The 12,550-nt window shown below is 37.4% G+C and overlaps 1 protein-coding gene and 1 long non-coding RNA gene across 2 annotated transcripts; one reads left to right on the top strand and one right to left on the bottom strand.

The window, feature by feature from the left end:
• Positions 1 to 1,091: 1,091 nt before the first annotated feature.
• On the top strand, positions 1,092 to 4,074 carry LOC148736520 (uncharacterized). Its single transcript, XR_015999201.1, has 2 exons — positions 1,092 to 2,316; positions 2,716 to 4,074. It is a non-coding gene; the product is annotated as an uncharacterized LOC148736520 (long non-coding RNA).
• LOC111337443 (procollagen C-endopeptidase enhancer 1) lies at positions 3,226 to 11,476 on the bottom strand. Its single transcript, XM_022943737.2, has 7 exons — positions 11,358 to 11,476; positions 9,059 to 9,134; positions 8,332 to 8,497; positions 7,126 to 7,451; positions 6,637 to 6,793; positions 5,513 to 5,844; positions 3,226 to 4,088 (listed from the first exon to the last, which is right to left on the bottom strand). Exons 1-7 carry the CDS (start codon positions 11,421 to 11,423, stop codon positions 4,069 to 4,071), a joined length of 1,143 nt encoding a protein of 380 aa, XP_022799472.1. The 5' UTR covers positions 11,424 to 11,476; the 3' UTR covers positions 3,226 to 4,068.
• Positions 11,477 to 12,550: the final 1,074 nt, after the last annotated feature.

Genomic DNA, 12,550 nt, shown 5'->3' with positions numbered 1-12,550 from the left:
AATTCTCACTGGCCTCTCGACCCAGTCTCTTTGTATTGATCGGCCATCTAGATTTCTTCAATTTAGTTTCGAGACTCTCTACTGAAATGTACTCTTTGTCTTCCAAATGGATGATTCGTAAGTATCACCACTTCGAATATTGTTTATGTGCGTATGAGTAGTTGTGTTTCCACTCTGTGTCCCTCTACCCACCCCACCCCACCCCACTTGCGGCGATAACCTTTTATATGTAAAAAAGTGTAAATGGCCCTAATACCAGATTGGTATACATGAATACGAGACCGGGAAACTGAGAGTGCAAAAGAATTAAAAAAAAGGAAAGTTTGTATAATCTGCGCCTCTCTGAATGGCTCCCCTTTATGCCACTTTCATTTTTAGGTGTCGTGCGATTTTACAAGAAAAAGCTGTATAAATTATCGGATCGCTCGTGATCACTTCCCGCCTCAAGGCAAGTAGTTGGGGGGGGGGAGGTGGTTAGAGCTTGACACTATGCGTTGGCAGGACATGTTACTAATGTGAACCCTTTCTTACGCGGCAGCTCCGCACATTAGATAGGTAATATGTATGTTTCATTCATTAAAGGACTTTTAAACAAAAATCAAGCGGCCCCACATAAGGAGACCAGTTTACTTTTGATAAACTTGCAAAGCCTAGAAGTGATTAATGAGGCCGGGAAAGAGGAAGTTACTAGTTCGAGTGTGTTGCCGAATTCTTACCCTAACTTTTCCTAGCTAAATATGACGCCGGTTTATCCATGTTTTGAATGAAATTCTAAGTCAGATCCTAGGAGATAGAATAAAAGAATAAAAAAAGAGGAAAGAAGAAGAAATAAAAAACATGATAATCAATAGTTTTAGGCCGCCTTCATAATATTTACTTGCTTCCACGTCAGTCATGATTAAAAAAATGAATAAAGGCTGATCGTTTCAAAAGAAACGGTTTGGCGCTGCGTCGGTGTGAGTAACGAAAAAATTTGGATATATAAACAAAGTTGAAATGGTAAATTAGCCACCGTAACAATTACAAAAGCTGACGTTTCGAGCGTTAGCCCTTAGTCGGAGCGAAGGGCCCTTCGCTCCGACGAAGGGCTAACGCTCGAAACGTCAGCTTTTGTAATCCTTACGGTGGCCAATTTACCATTTCAACTTTGTTGATATATCCAAATTATTCAATTTATTAAAGGAACTACACTAAACTAGTGAACCATCACTGTGGTTTTGCGTCTGCATCGTGTTTCCACAACTCGCGTTTAGTATAGGTAATCACATGATTTCGAGTGCAATTTGGAATAAATAAGCAGGAGTAAATTTTTTCGAAGACTATCGAAATTGGATGAGCCCGTAGGGCGAGTGCAATTTGTGGTCTTTGAAAAAATTTAAAAGTGCTTATTTATTCCAAATTGCACGAAAAAATCATGTGATTATGTACTAATAATATACATGAAAAAATACGAGGTAGCTTCTCATAACTATTGATTGGTATTGATCACCTCTCTTTCCCAGATTTCTTTGTGTTTGCCAATAAGCGTACAAGAGCTAACCACGACTATAAATTTACCTGAAAAGAGCAGTTTGTAATTGTTAAAAATATTGTTTCTTCATTCGCATTGTGGGGAAATGGGCTAGCTTGCCAGGATACATTGTCCACGCCGAATCATTGTCTGTTTTTAAGAGTAGACTTAAAATTTATTTGAATATTTATTGAATTTTTATTGAATCTGTAGCCTTAAATTTTATCTTTTGTATGTTTTTAGTAAGGGAAATTGTTTTTATACAGGGCTAACCTCACGATTTTCCCTTTTCAGGATGTATTTTTTACATTTGCGTTCTAGTTTTCTGAATAAATGTTATGTTATGTTATGTTATGAACTACGCAGAAGAAAAGCGCGCGCATCACGTGCAAAAATAATTTATTCAAACCCTTCAAGTGACATTGACCTTGACATTGACCTTGACATTGACCTTGACATTGACCTTGACATTGACCTTGACATTGACATTGACCAATCATTCTGACCAATCAGAATGTTCGGTTCGTTTCTTTCTTTGTACTGAATTAACTCTCTTCTGCACTGAATTAACTGAAAACTGCATACATCTTAACCAATCAGAACTGAGAATTTTTTCATGTATATTATTAGTGTTAAAACATCAGAGACAGTGAAAAAATCTCACAATTAAATACTTCTATACATGTTTATTTGAAGGGCCAAACTGGCAACTATCCACCTAACACTACCAGAACGTGGGATCTTGGCTTTCTTGCAGAGGACCGTTATTTTAGACTAGAATTTCGGAGGTTCAAACTTGGACAAGGGTAAGCTTTGTGTGCGTTTAATTTGTGTAAGTTTTTATTTTTATTGTTTTTTTAAAATTTTCTTTACTGTACTATTTTTTTGTTAATCTATATCAAATCAGAAGCCTTTTCCTAACTTTTAGTCTACCATTTTCATTGTATCTACACATATCACTGACGCCATGGGAAAACCCCATGTGCGGGGACTTGATGGCTCGATAGAGTGTTAGAGTGTAAGCGTGTGGGGTTCTGTTCAACTAAGCAATCCCCTTGCCCCCCTCTATTCTCGCCCCTTGCATTGATGAGGGTGCCAGATACTAAGCAATCCCCTTTCCCCCCTCTATTCTCGCCCCTTGCATTGATGAGGGTGCCAGATACTTGCCCCAAAGGTTAACTCTATTCCGTTGTATCAATTTTCAGAACGTTTCAAGGGAGACGATCGTTGATGATTCCAGCTAAAGCCTTTTTTCTTACCCTTTTCAGATAATTTGTAAAGTGGTCTAACCTTTTTACGCTGATAGACAGCAAGTCTATCCTGGCTGTAACTCACGCTGAGATTTCCCTTTATATGTACTAAGCTTTCTTTGATTGTTTGGAAGAATGAACAGATGATATTTGAGGATGACCTAGCTTGCTTACAAACTTTTCTCTCTTCTAAGAAATGATACCCACTCGCCATTAATGACGATGCTTTGTTTTGTTTTACTCCCCTTTAAAATGATTGTAAGACAGGTATTGACGGATACGATAAATAGTGATTTGCAAAAGTAAAGGGTTCATTGATGTAAAGTAAAACTTGAATGGGGAGGAGATGGAAATAGCGGGTGGGGTGGGGGGGATTGAAATCGATCCTACTTGAGTCTTTGAGCCATTGACATTACCACAAAATTCTTGTGTGTGATGAATAATTACTTTTAATCACCATTTATCCTATTGAAGGCTTAAAATTGAAATAAACTGAGGGCATTGCCGACGACAGCTTTAACTTAATTTTAACAGTATTGGTAGCCAAATCCAAATTAAGTTTCCAAAACCTAGAATGACTTACATAATAATAACAAGATAATGAATACTATAATGTTACCTTGAGAATATCAAAATGCATACTTTGAAACACCTCTTAGCTTATTTGTCTTCTATTTCTTCGGCTGTGCCCTTTACTGGTTATTTCTTCCACAAGGGTAAGTTGTTTATTGAAGAGATGTCTTTGAAGTCAAGAGTACGACACATACAGAAAAATCAAGCTGAATTACAGATTACATCTGCGACAGTATGCGAGAAATGACCTCTCAGAAATAGTCGATGTCTTCTAAACTAGTGTGGATCGCCCTTGTCAATCTTGGGAACACACGAAGTTGTCGTTTGTTTACATATTGATTTCTCATCAACAACGATATGAATTCCCCTTTTATTAATCATTTAAGTTTCAAGTCAATGTACGTTGCATCTCTAATATGCCTTTTTTTCCACTTTACTCCATTCAAGAGGGGGCGTTTCTAATTTCCCATTGAAAACTTTGACAATAAATCCCGCACGTGCGTTGTGTCAACCTCATGCAAAAAATGGATCAATTTTTTCTCATTATTTCAACGTACACTTTTCAAACTGCAACAATGTAAAAATCTTGACTGTCATCAACATTAATAATTAAAGAGAAATGCGTCTCATAAAAGCGTGCGGAAGAACAACCGGACTTTAGGGCAGAGTAATAAACATCGAATGAAATGTTATCGCGTGATTTTTCAAAAGCGTTCATTCTATAGGCATCAGTCATCACTTTCCTTTTCCTGGGCCTGAAACGAAAACGTATTGGCCAAGTTTACGTTTGTGGAGCAAATAATGTGATGTTACACTTTCTATGATTGGTGAAAGCCAATCCTTTAACAAAATGATTGGCTCCTTTAAAATATATATACATAATATATAAAGATGAGTTTCTGGAGTCGGACTAGTTCAAAAACATTTAATTAAATGTTTTTGAACTAGTCCGACTCCAGAAACTCACCTTTATAAAATATTAAATAAATAATGGACTTATATAGCGTCATATCCGACTGCTATGTGGCGCTTTATAATACTGAGTTAAAAAGATAATGACTACAATTGATTAAAGACAAAATAATGAAACGAAAGCTTTTTTAAAAAGGTAAGTCTTTAGAAATTTCTTAAAAGCTGCCAAAGAAAAACCAGGCTGTCTCATATGAATGGGCAGAGCATTCCACAACCGTGGGGCAGCCCCCGCGAAAGCTCTGTTACCATAAGACTTTTGAATAGACCTTGGGACAACCAGAAGAAACTGTTTGGATGACCTGAGACTACGACTGGGGATATACGGTGTTAGCAAATCACTAAGATAAGAAGAGGCTAAATTATTCAGAGATTTAAAAACCAACAACAAGATCTTAAAAGCAATGCGATGCTCTACTGGTAACCAATGGAGCTCCGAAAGTAATGATGAAGTATGACCAAATTTAGGACAACGCTTAACAAGACGAGCGGCACAGTTCTGTACAGACTGTGGCCTCTGAGTCTGGAATTTTTGTAGCCCGTATAAAAGGGCATCTTTATTCACCGCTCTGGTCTTACCATCGAGCACTTTTATTGCAGATGAAGCCTTCATTTTCAGTTACCACTGGTAGTCATACATGATATATATGTACATAATTGTCTAGGGTTTGAGAGAAAAAGTGAAAAGCTTTTCAAGTCACCGTGAGCTGATGGCAAGTGTCCGACCAGCTTTTCGATTCATGGTCATGGGTTGGCTGATCACGCTAATTAATCTATAAAAAATTTATTTACCATTCGTCGAAGGAATGAAATTTGTCCACTATTCATTGATGAGCTTTTCTTTAATGAAAATATTCCAATGATCTTTATAAAAAATTGCGGAAGAGCAACATGCCATAATACGAACGCGCTTAAAATAGATTGGTCATAAAGCTAGATGGCTCAGTAGACTTTTCTTAGGTAGTGTCCAAAGATTAACACATACATATAGGGACGAAAAGCGGGGGGGGGGGGGGGGGAGGGAGGTGGAATTGGGTGAAAAGCAATCTCTCCAAGTGAGAAACTAAAACAAAATATTTGCCAGTGCTAATATTTTTACCCCTTTTCCGATGAAAAAACTCTTTCAGCCATTTTTTTAAGATCTACCATTTTGCGCATAAACTTCTTCCCCCTTAATCCTCGAGAACATCATGAAAAAGAAGCTAGTTACCTTGTGCAACTCGGTAAGTGGCATCAAATCCTTTAAAAGTGATAATCTTGTCGGACTTGAAATTAATCGATATCTGTTCGCCATTTCCCAGGATGTATACTCGAGGCAGGAATGGAAAACCATGGTATTTTGTCATTCCGAATCCATAACGGAATTTTTTCATCCAATCGTCGTCGTCATCATCGTCGTCATCGTCATCATCGTCATCGTCATCATCACAATCGTCATCCAAGAAATCGTCGTGTCTCCCTGTAAACCACGAATAAGCCCCGTATATGCCACTCAAACTACGTATCTCCCGAAAGCCACGGAGAATCTTGACGTGATCAAAACTACACAAAAGGGGAAAAAAAGCTTTACTAACAGTTATGAAACCAAGTTACATTACATACACAACGAAAGTATGAAATTCACATATCTGAAGTGCATTTATAGAAACGTATTTGCACGATTCTCACAGTAAAGAGTACTATTCAAGAAATAGTGAAAATCGGACCTGAAAAAATTCAGGCCTGTAGCTCAATTGGTTGTACTAGTATCGCAGAGATCAGTGGTTCGAATCCCATACGGGCCTGAATTTTTTCAGGTCTGATTTTCATTATTACTTATATAGTGCTCTTTACTGCGAAGACCGTGCAAATACGTTGCATTGCATAGTATATTATTTTCTTTTGTGCTTTTGAAATCAAGATAAAAGAGGAAAACTGACAATCGCGCCCATAAACTTGTGGAAGCTGGATACGAAATATCTGGAAAATTTTCAGTTAAACGTCTGGTTTAGCCAAGTTACTTTAAAACAGAACCATACGTATAAGATATAATTCAAAAGAAAAGGGAGATACGAGGATAGCGTTTTTTGCGTGCCCTTCCCAAGGTAAGTAAAGTTTACCTCTTTTATGAAAGTATTGAAATGATTAAGGTTTTCAAGATTTCTTTGTTTTGTATGGTCTTAAGAGTTCTATCATAGTTTGAGCAGTTCTCAATGTGACCCTAGGCTTTTATTTCCGAACCTCGAGCTGACACAGAAGCGTTTTGGGAAATAATAAGGGCCACGTCATTTCACATGATTTGATGATTTCCATTTCCTCCTTTCACTACAACTTGATGAAGAACAATCAACTTACCACCGTTCTGTTTCAAAGGCGCGGAAATTCAAAACCAAAGTTGATCCAAGAGGAACAGTGATAGTCCATTTACATTCAACATTGTTCGGATAATTTGCTGGAAAACCGGGAGAAGTAAGGTTCCCGGATGGTGAAGCCAGAGGACCGCCACATAGGGCTAATAGAAAGAATAGATTGTTAAGGCAAGGAGATTTAGGAGATGGATTGTCAAGAGGTAATAATTAAACCTCTACAACATAAGAATCAGATTACGTATTTGTCATACAGTTCTTAAAACATTTCCTGAGCCGTTGACAAGGACAATTTGCCTAACAATCAAAAGCTTCTCTTCATCTTAATGTGTGATACAGGGGTATTATTTCTATTATTATCATCAACAAATGTCGTGATCAGTATTAAAATTACCAGCAGATATCAACTTAGGATTGCTGTATCTTTATTGTTTTGGATGATCTCTTGATTGTATTGATGTATCATCACAGTTATTACCTTTCCCCATGGTGTAATGGGCAAAGAATCCTCTCCTTGTCACCCATGGATCGGATTTGAACACAATCCTCACGGGTTCCCCATTACCGTGAACGGAGACAACTTTTGCTTTTCTGTCTGCTCTCAGAGGCTCGGCAAACATGTAATTTCTCTTTCCATTCTTGTCATAGTTATCATCATCATCATCGTCATCATCATCGTCATCACACTCGTCGTCGTCGTTCTCATCATTTCTATCCTTGAAATATTTGTTGTCATCAGATTCCCCTCCTTGAGTCAGACGACGGATCAGCCTTCTTCCCTGATAGACTTTCACCAAATCATAGCTGCAATAAATAAGAAATTATAATACTGAGGAGAACAATAATAATAACGATGGTGATGATATTGATAATGATGACGATGATGATAATTTTAATAACAATGGTAGCGATATTCATAACGCGAACAAATATGATATTGTTGGGATAACTATGAGAATAATAGTGGTTATGATGTTGATAATAACGATTATGATAATCAGAGCAATAATAACGATAGTGGTATTCATAATCAGAACCAAAATGGTATTGTAAGGATAACTATGATCATAATAAGAATGGTGATGATATTGATAATGATGACGATGTTGATTTATAGTAATATTAATTGTAGTCATGTTAACAATGAGAACAAAAACTTATATTAGTTGTCGAGAGATTTTAAGTTATTTGGTTGTTTTCCACTTCCCTTGACATTGAATACTGTAAATCGCATCGACTCTAGTTGATTTTGTGGTTCGTGATTTTCTAGAGGAAGTTTTCGCAATTGAATGAGCAATCCAAAAGCATTTCAAAACATCACGGGTGACAATGAATGCAAGAGCAGGCAATGTATAATTTTTTTAAATTACATCTTTTAAGTAACAAATCCACTTTCTGAAGCCGCTTTAAAAGCACTTTTCAACCGTTGAAAAAAATGCCTGTATATTTCACCTTTAAATCTATCATTTCATACCATATATGTGTCGAGAAAGGTTATGGTTTATACACTAAGACTTCTTAATTACGTAAAAGAGCTTCAAATTTCAAAGGAGCACAATATTGGAATCCCTTCTGACGCTTTGCAAACTCGGTGTTAATGCAGAGAGGAAAAAGGAAGGCAGATAAAGAAAAGAAGGCATAAAAAGAAAAACTGAGGTCATAACCAAAACAGGTTTTGACTCACCAAGGCTCTGTTTCGAAGAAGAGAAAGTCAATCCTGAATTGTGAGCCCGAAGGTACCGTTACGGTCCACACACAATACGCGTTGCTGGGGTAGTTACCAGGGTAATTAGGAGATGCTAAGTTCCCGGATGGGCCGACTAAAGCACCACCGCACTGCCCTGGGGCCACTGAAAGAGTTCAAAGAAGAATTGAACGTTAATAAAAGGTAAAACATATTTATCTATTTAACGACAAAGCTACAAATTTCAAATATTCTTATTCTGTTTGATTACTCCTAATAAATGATTAATTTTTGATCAAGTTAGCCGGTTCCATCTTCATGCAGAAGACACAGGACACGTCACAATAAAACACAGTCTCATTGACCTATTATTTTCATCGTTTTCCTCTTTTGTCTTTTAATTCCCTTCTGTTTTAGGTCAACGGTCTTCTGCACCAAGTCATGAGCGAGTTAGCTTTGGTCGCGCACTTGCATGCTCCTCAGACATGAAAGGGATTTGTCAATGGTTAGCAAAGGAATGTAGAGGTATACACCAATTAACAGGGCCTCTGGCTTGAATCCATGTTAGGTCTATGCGCTTCTTTGAAAACCTCGCAGCTTATGTTAAGCTTTTATTCATCACTAGTAGAGAATGATTATTATGAAAAGCCGTTAACTGTATGGCTATTTTTAAAGTAAAATGCTTAGCGACATTTAAGCGATTCATAAAATAATTCCTCAGCTTCACCTGGTCGAGGAGGCGGTCTTGTGGTTGGACCAGGAAAAGGTAATGACTGTGTCACTATGATGTGCGCCAGCACAAACTACGGAAAAATAACAAGAGAAAATGATTACTGCTTCTCTACACTGTTTGCTAGGAGAAATATAATAAGTTACATTGTCTATTGTAATTATATGACTTTGTGTAAGCGTTTGTTTAGATAGTGTAACACCGCATTATTTCGCTCAGTATGACAATGTAAAATGTAAATAATATTCATTAGCCAAATATCGCTCTCTCATTTTATGATTTTTTTTTTTATGTGTTTCTATAAAAGTAAAACTGTTCTACTGGAAATCAATCCATTTTGTTTTCTTGGCGTTGTACATGATTTGTAACAATTTATTCAACTTTTCAATTTACATAAGTAGATTGGCCAATCATCTTTGAATGTTATAGCATTTACTACAGTCAAACTGGGGAGCTAATATAGTGTTCTGATAGGTTTAAATAAGTCAGTCATTCTACTAAAAGTTTCAAACGATCAACCGTTCTCAAGCTGAGCTTAGTAGAGGAATATATCAATTAAAATGCCTAGAAAAGTTAACTCTAGTATCAGTAAGAATTGAAGCTATTCAGAGAGACACGTCTTGAACTCGTAAGATTACAATGCTTGAAATTGAATAAACCTTAGACAAAAAAGCAAAGCTAAACAAAATCCAAACTAAAACAAAAACTAAAGGGAATATCAAAGTAGCCTTTCTGCATAGAACCATCATTCGTTGTGCACTTTGGTGGAAAATGCATTTTGTAATTGTATCGGCAATTTCCTTTGAGGCTTGAAAATCGAGAATGTGATACTGAAGTAAGCATATACAAGCCATATTGCAATCGCTCGAATAAGTACCTGAAGTAATTGATAGATAGCATAATTATGTGTTTTGTTACGGCAGTAATTTGCTCGCTCAGTAGAAACTTTTTTCTGGTTAATTATTATTATTTCTTTGATGGTAACAGGACAAAAACTGAAATTGAGAGCTTCATGAAGGAAACGACATTGACTCTTGGCTCCTATGGCCTATAGCATAATAGATTTTCGCTATTGCATAAATAGCGCTATCTACTGCGAGGATCGTGCATCATACGTATCTAATACCGCAGTTCAAAATACAAGAACTTCTTATATTCATTGTATCTCATTTATCACTTTCACGGGTTTATTACGAATCAACTTAACGGCCTGCTCCCAGTTGGCTTGTTAGCTCAATTGGTAGAGCGCTGCACTAGTATCGCAGAGGTCAGTGGTTCGAGTCCCGTACAGGCCTGATTTTTTTCAGGTCTGATTTTCGCTATTGCATAAATAGCGCTATCTACTGCGAGGATCATACATCATACGTATCTAATACCGCAGTTCAAAATATGAGAACTTCTTATATTCATTGTATCTCATTTATCACTTTCACGGGTTTATTACGAATCAACTTAACGGCCTGCTCCCAGTTGGCTTGTTAGCTCAATTGGTAGAGCGCTGCACTAGTATCGCAGAGGTCAGTGGTTCGAGTCCCGTACAGGCCTGATTTTTTTCAGGTCTGATTTTCGCTATTGCATAAATAGCGCTATCTACTGCGAGGATCATGCATCATACGTATCTAATACCGCAGTTCAAAATATGAGAACTTCTTATATTCATTGTATCTCATTTATCACTTTCACGGGTTTATTACGAATCAACTTAACGGCCTGCTCCCAGTTGGCTTGTTAGCTCAATTGGTAGAGCGCTGCACTAGTATCGCAGAGGTCAGTGGTTCGAGTCCAGTACAGGCCTGATTTTTTTCAGGTCTGATTTTCGCTATTACATAAATAGCGCTATCTACTGCGAGGATCGTGCATCATACGTATCTAATACCGCAGTTCAAAATATGAGAACTTCTTATATTCATTATATCTCATTTATCACTTTCACGGGTTTATTACGAATCAATTTAACGGCCTGCTCCCAGTTGGCTTGTTAGCTCAATTGGTAGAGCGCTGCACTAGTATCGCAGAGGTCAGTGGCTCGAGTCCCGTACAGGCCTGATTTTTTTCGGGTCTGATTTTCGCTATTGCATAAATAGCGCTATCTACTGCGAGGATCGTGCATCATACGTATAATAGCATTGGTAAGTCATCCTAACTACTAGCCGGTTTACCTCTAGAGTAATGCTTCCTCTACCTTATCCATGACCTAGAGCTAATTGACCACTGAATTTACGGAAAATGCTTAATATCAACACTTCCAAAGTCTCTTGAAAACAATCGGAAGAAAATGATATATTTTAAGGCTTACCGTCAATGCAGTTACAGGAACCTTCATCTTCGCTTGACAGCTTGCTACGGTTCCTTCTTTACTCATTTCTCCGAAATGCTTGAGTTAACTGCGTTTTATATGCCCCACAGATCAATGATATGGTTCTCCAACTGGACAGAAATATGCGGTGTTTTCCTCCACTTAAAAATTCAAGTGCCGGTGTGGCCTTTGCGGATTCACCGTTCCGCTACAAATTAAAGATAGCTGTATTAATCCTTAAACTCTAACCATGATTTAAAGGCAGACAGTGTGGCTACGTGGAGAAATGAGTTCATGGCCATTTGAACAACTTTATTGCTTTCTGTAATGTATCGAACCTTTTAAAACTGTTGAAGTTCAGTTGGGGTTAGGGGGGAACCACTTTTGTTTACAAAGCCAATATTAATTGCCAAGTACTCGGAATGATTTGATCAACCGCAAACTTGAGGAATATCCTCTAGCTAAGCCCAATAACGTAAACGATGTCGGCATACAGTCTGTGATGTTTCCTGCAAAACCTAAACTATTTCGTAGTTAACTATATAGTTGAAGGGTGCAATGGATAGCTTGAATTGTTGTTAAAGAACTGTCGATCCATTTAACGGTTGAATATATTTAGCTGTCAAAGTGCAAAAACAAATGTACCTCTTTTGTTGTTTAATTAATGACATCATTCCCCTTAGACTGATGACGCAAACCTGGTTTTTTCATTATTTTTTTTATTCCTGTTCTCCGGCTGAGAAGCGAGTGTCTTTAAAGTGTTAAAAAATTAGATGAATCGAAAAGAGAATGGCCAATATCTTATGCTGCAGACGTAATGGGTAGACGTTGGTTAAAAGCAATATAAATGATAAAACCTTTAAAAAAAGGATTATTTAACAAACAAACAAAGAGCGGAAGAAAATGGTTTGATGCGCCGGCTCCTCCTTAAGCCCCAAAAAACTAAGATAACGTGTATCTTTAAATTTTGTTTACATTTGGAAATTTACGACAAAGGTCGGAAACATGATGCAAGCTATTCCTCAAATCAGTATGGCTCGAAGAGACAAATATCCAAGGATTTTATTGGCATCCTTTGGGACAGGTTATATTTTCAGACGCTATTTTTGGTCTTATCACGAATATCACCGGGGGACAATCGGTTTTTACCTTATCGCAGCAGGAAAAGTATACGATACAGCTTCTGCATCGTA

This window comes from Stylophora pistillata, chromosome 3 (genome assembly GCF_964205215.1).
Source record: "Stylophora pistillata chromosome 3, jaStyPist1.2, whole genome shotgun sequence".
Classification (NCBI taxonomy): Eukaryota; Metazoa; Cnidaria; class Anthozoa; order Scleractinia; family Pocilloporidae; genus Stylophora; species Stylophora pistillata.
This window is presented reverse-complemented; position numbering and strand designations above follow the sequence as displayed.

Coding starts and splice junctions, on each gene's coding strand:
- LOC111337443 (XM_022943737.2), bottom strand. CDS start 11,423: ATGAGTAAAGAAGGAACCGTAGCAAGCTGTCAAGCGAAGATGAAGGTT. Junction 6,794..7,125: donor CCATTACACCATGGGGAAAG/GTAATAACTGTG, acceptor TCTTTCTATTAG/CCCTATGTGGCGGTCCTCTG. Junction 5,845..6,636: donor GCCTTTGAAACAGAACGGTG/GTAAGTTGATTG, acceptor CCTTTTGTGTAG/TTTTGATCACGTCAAGATTC.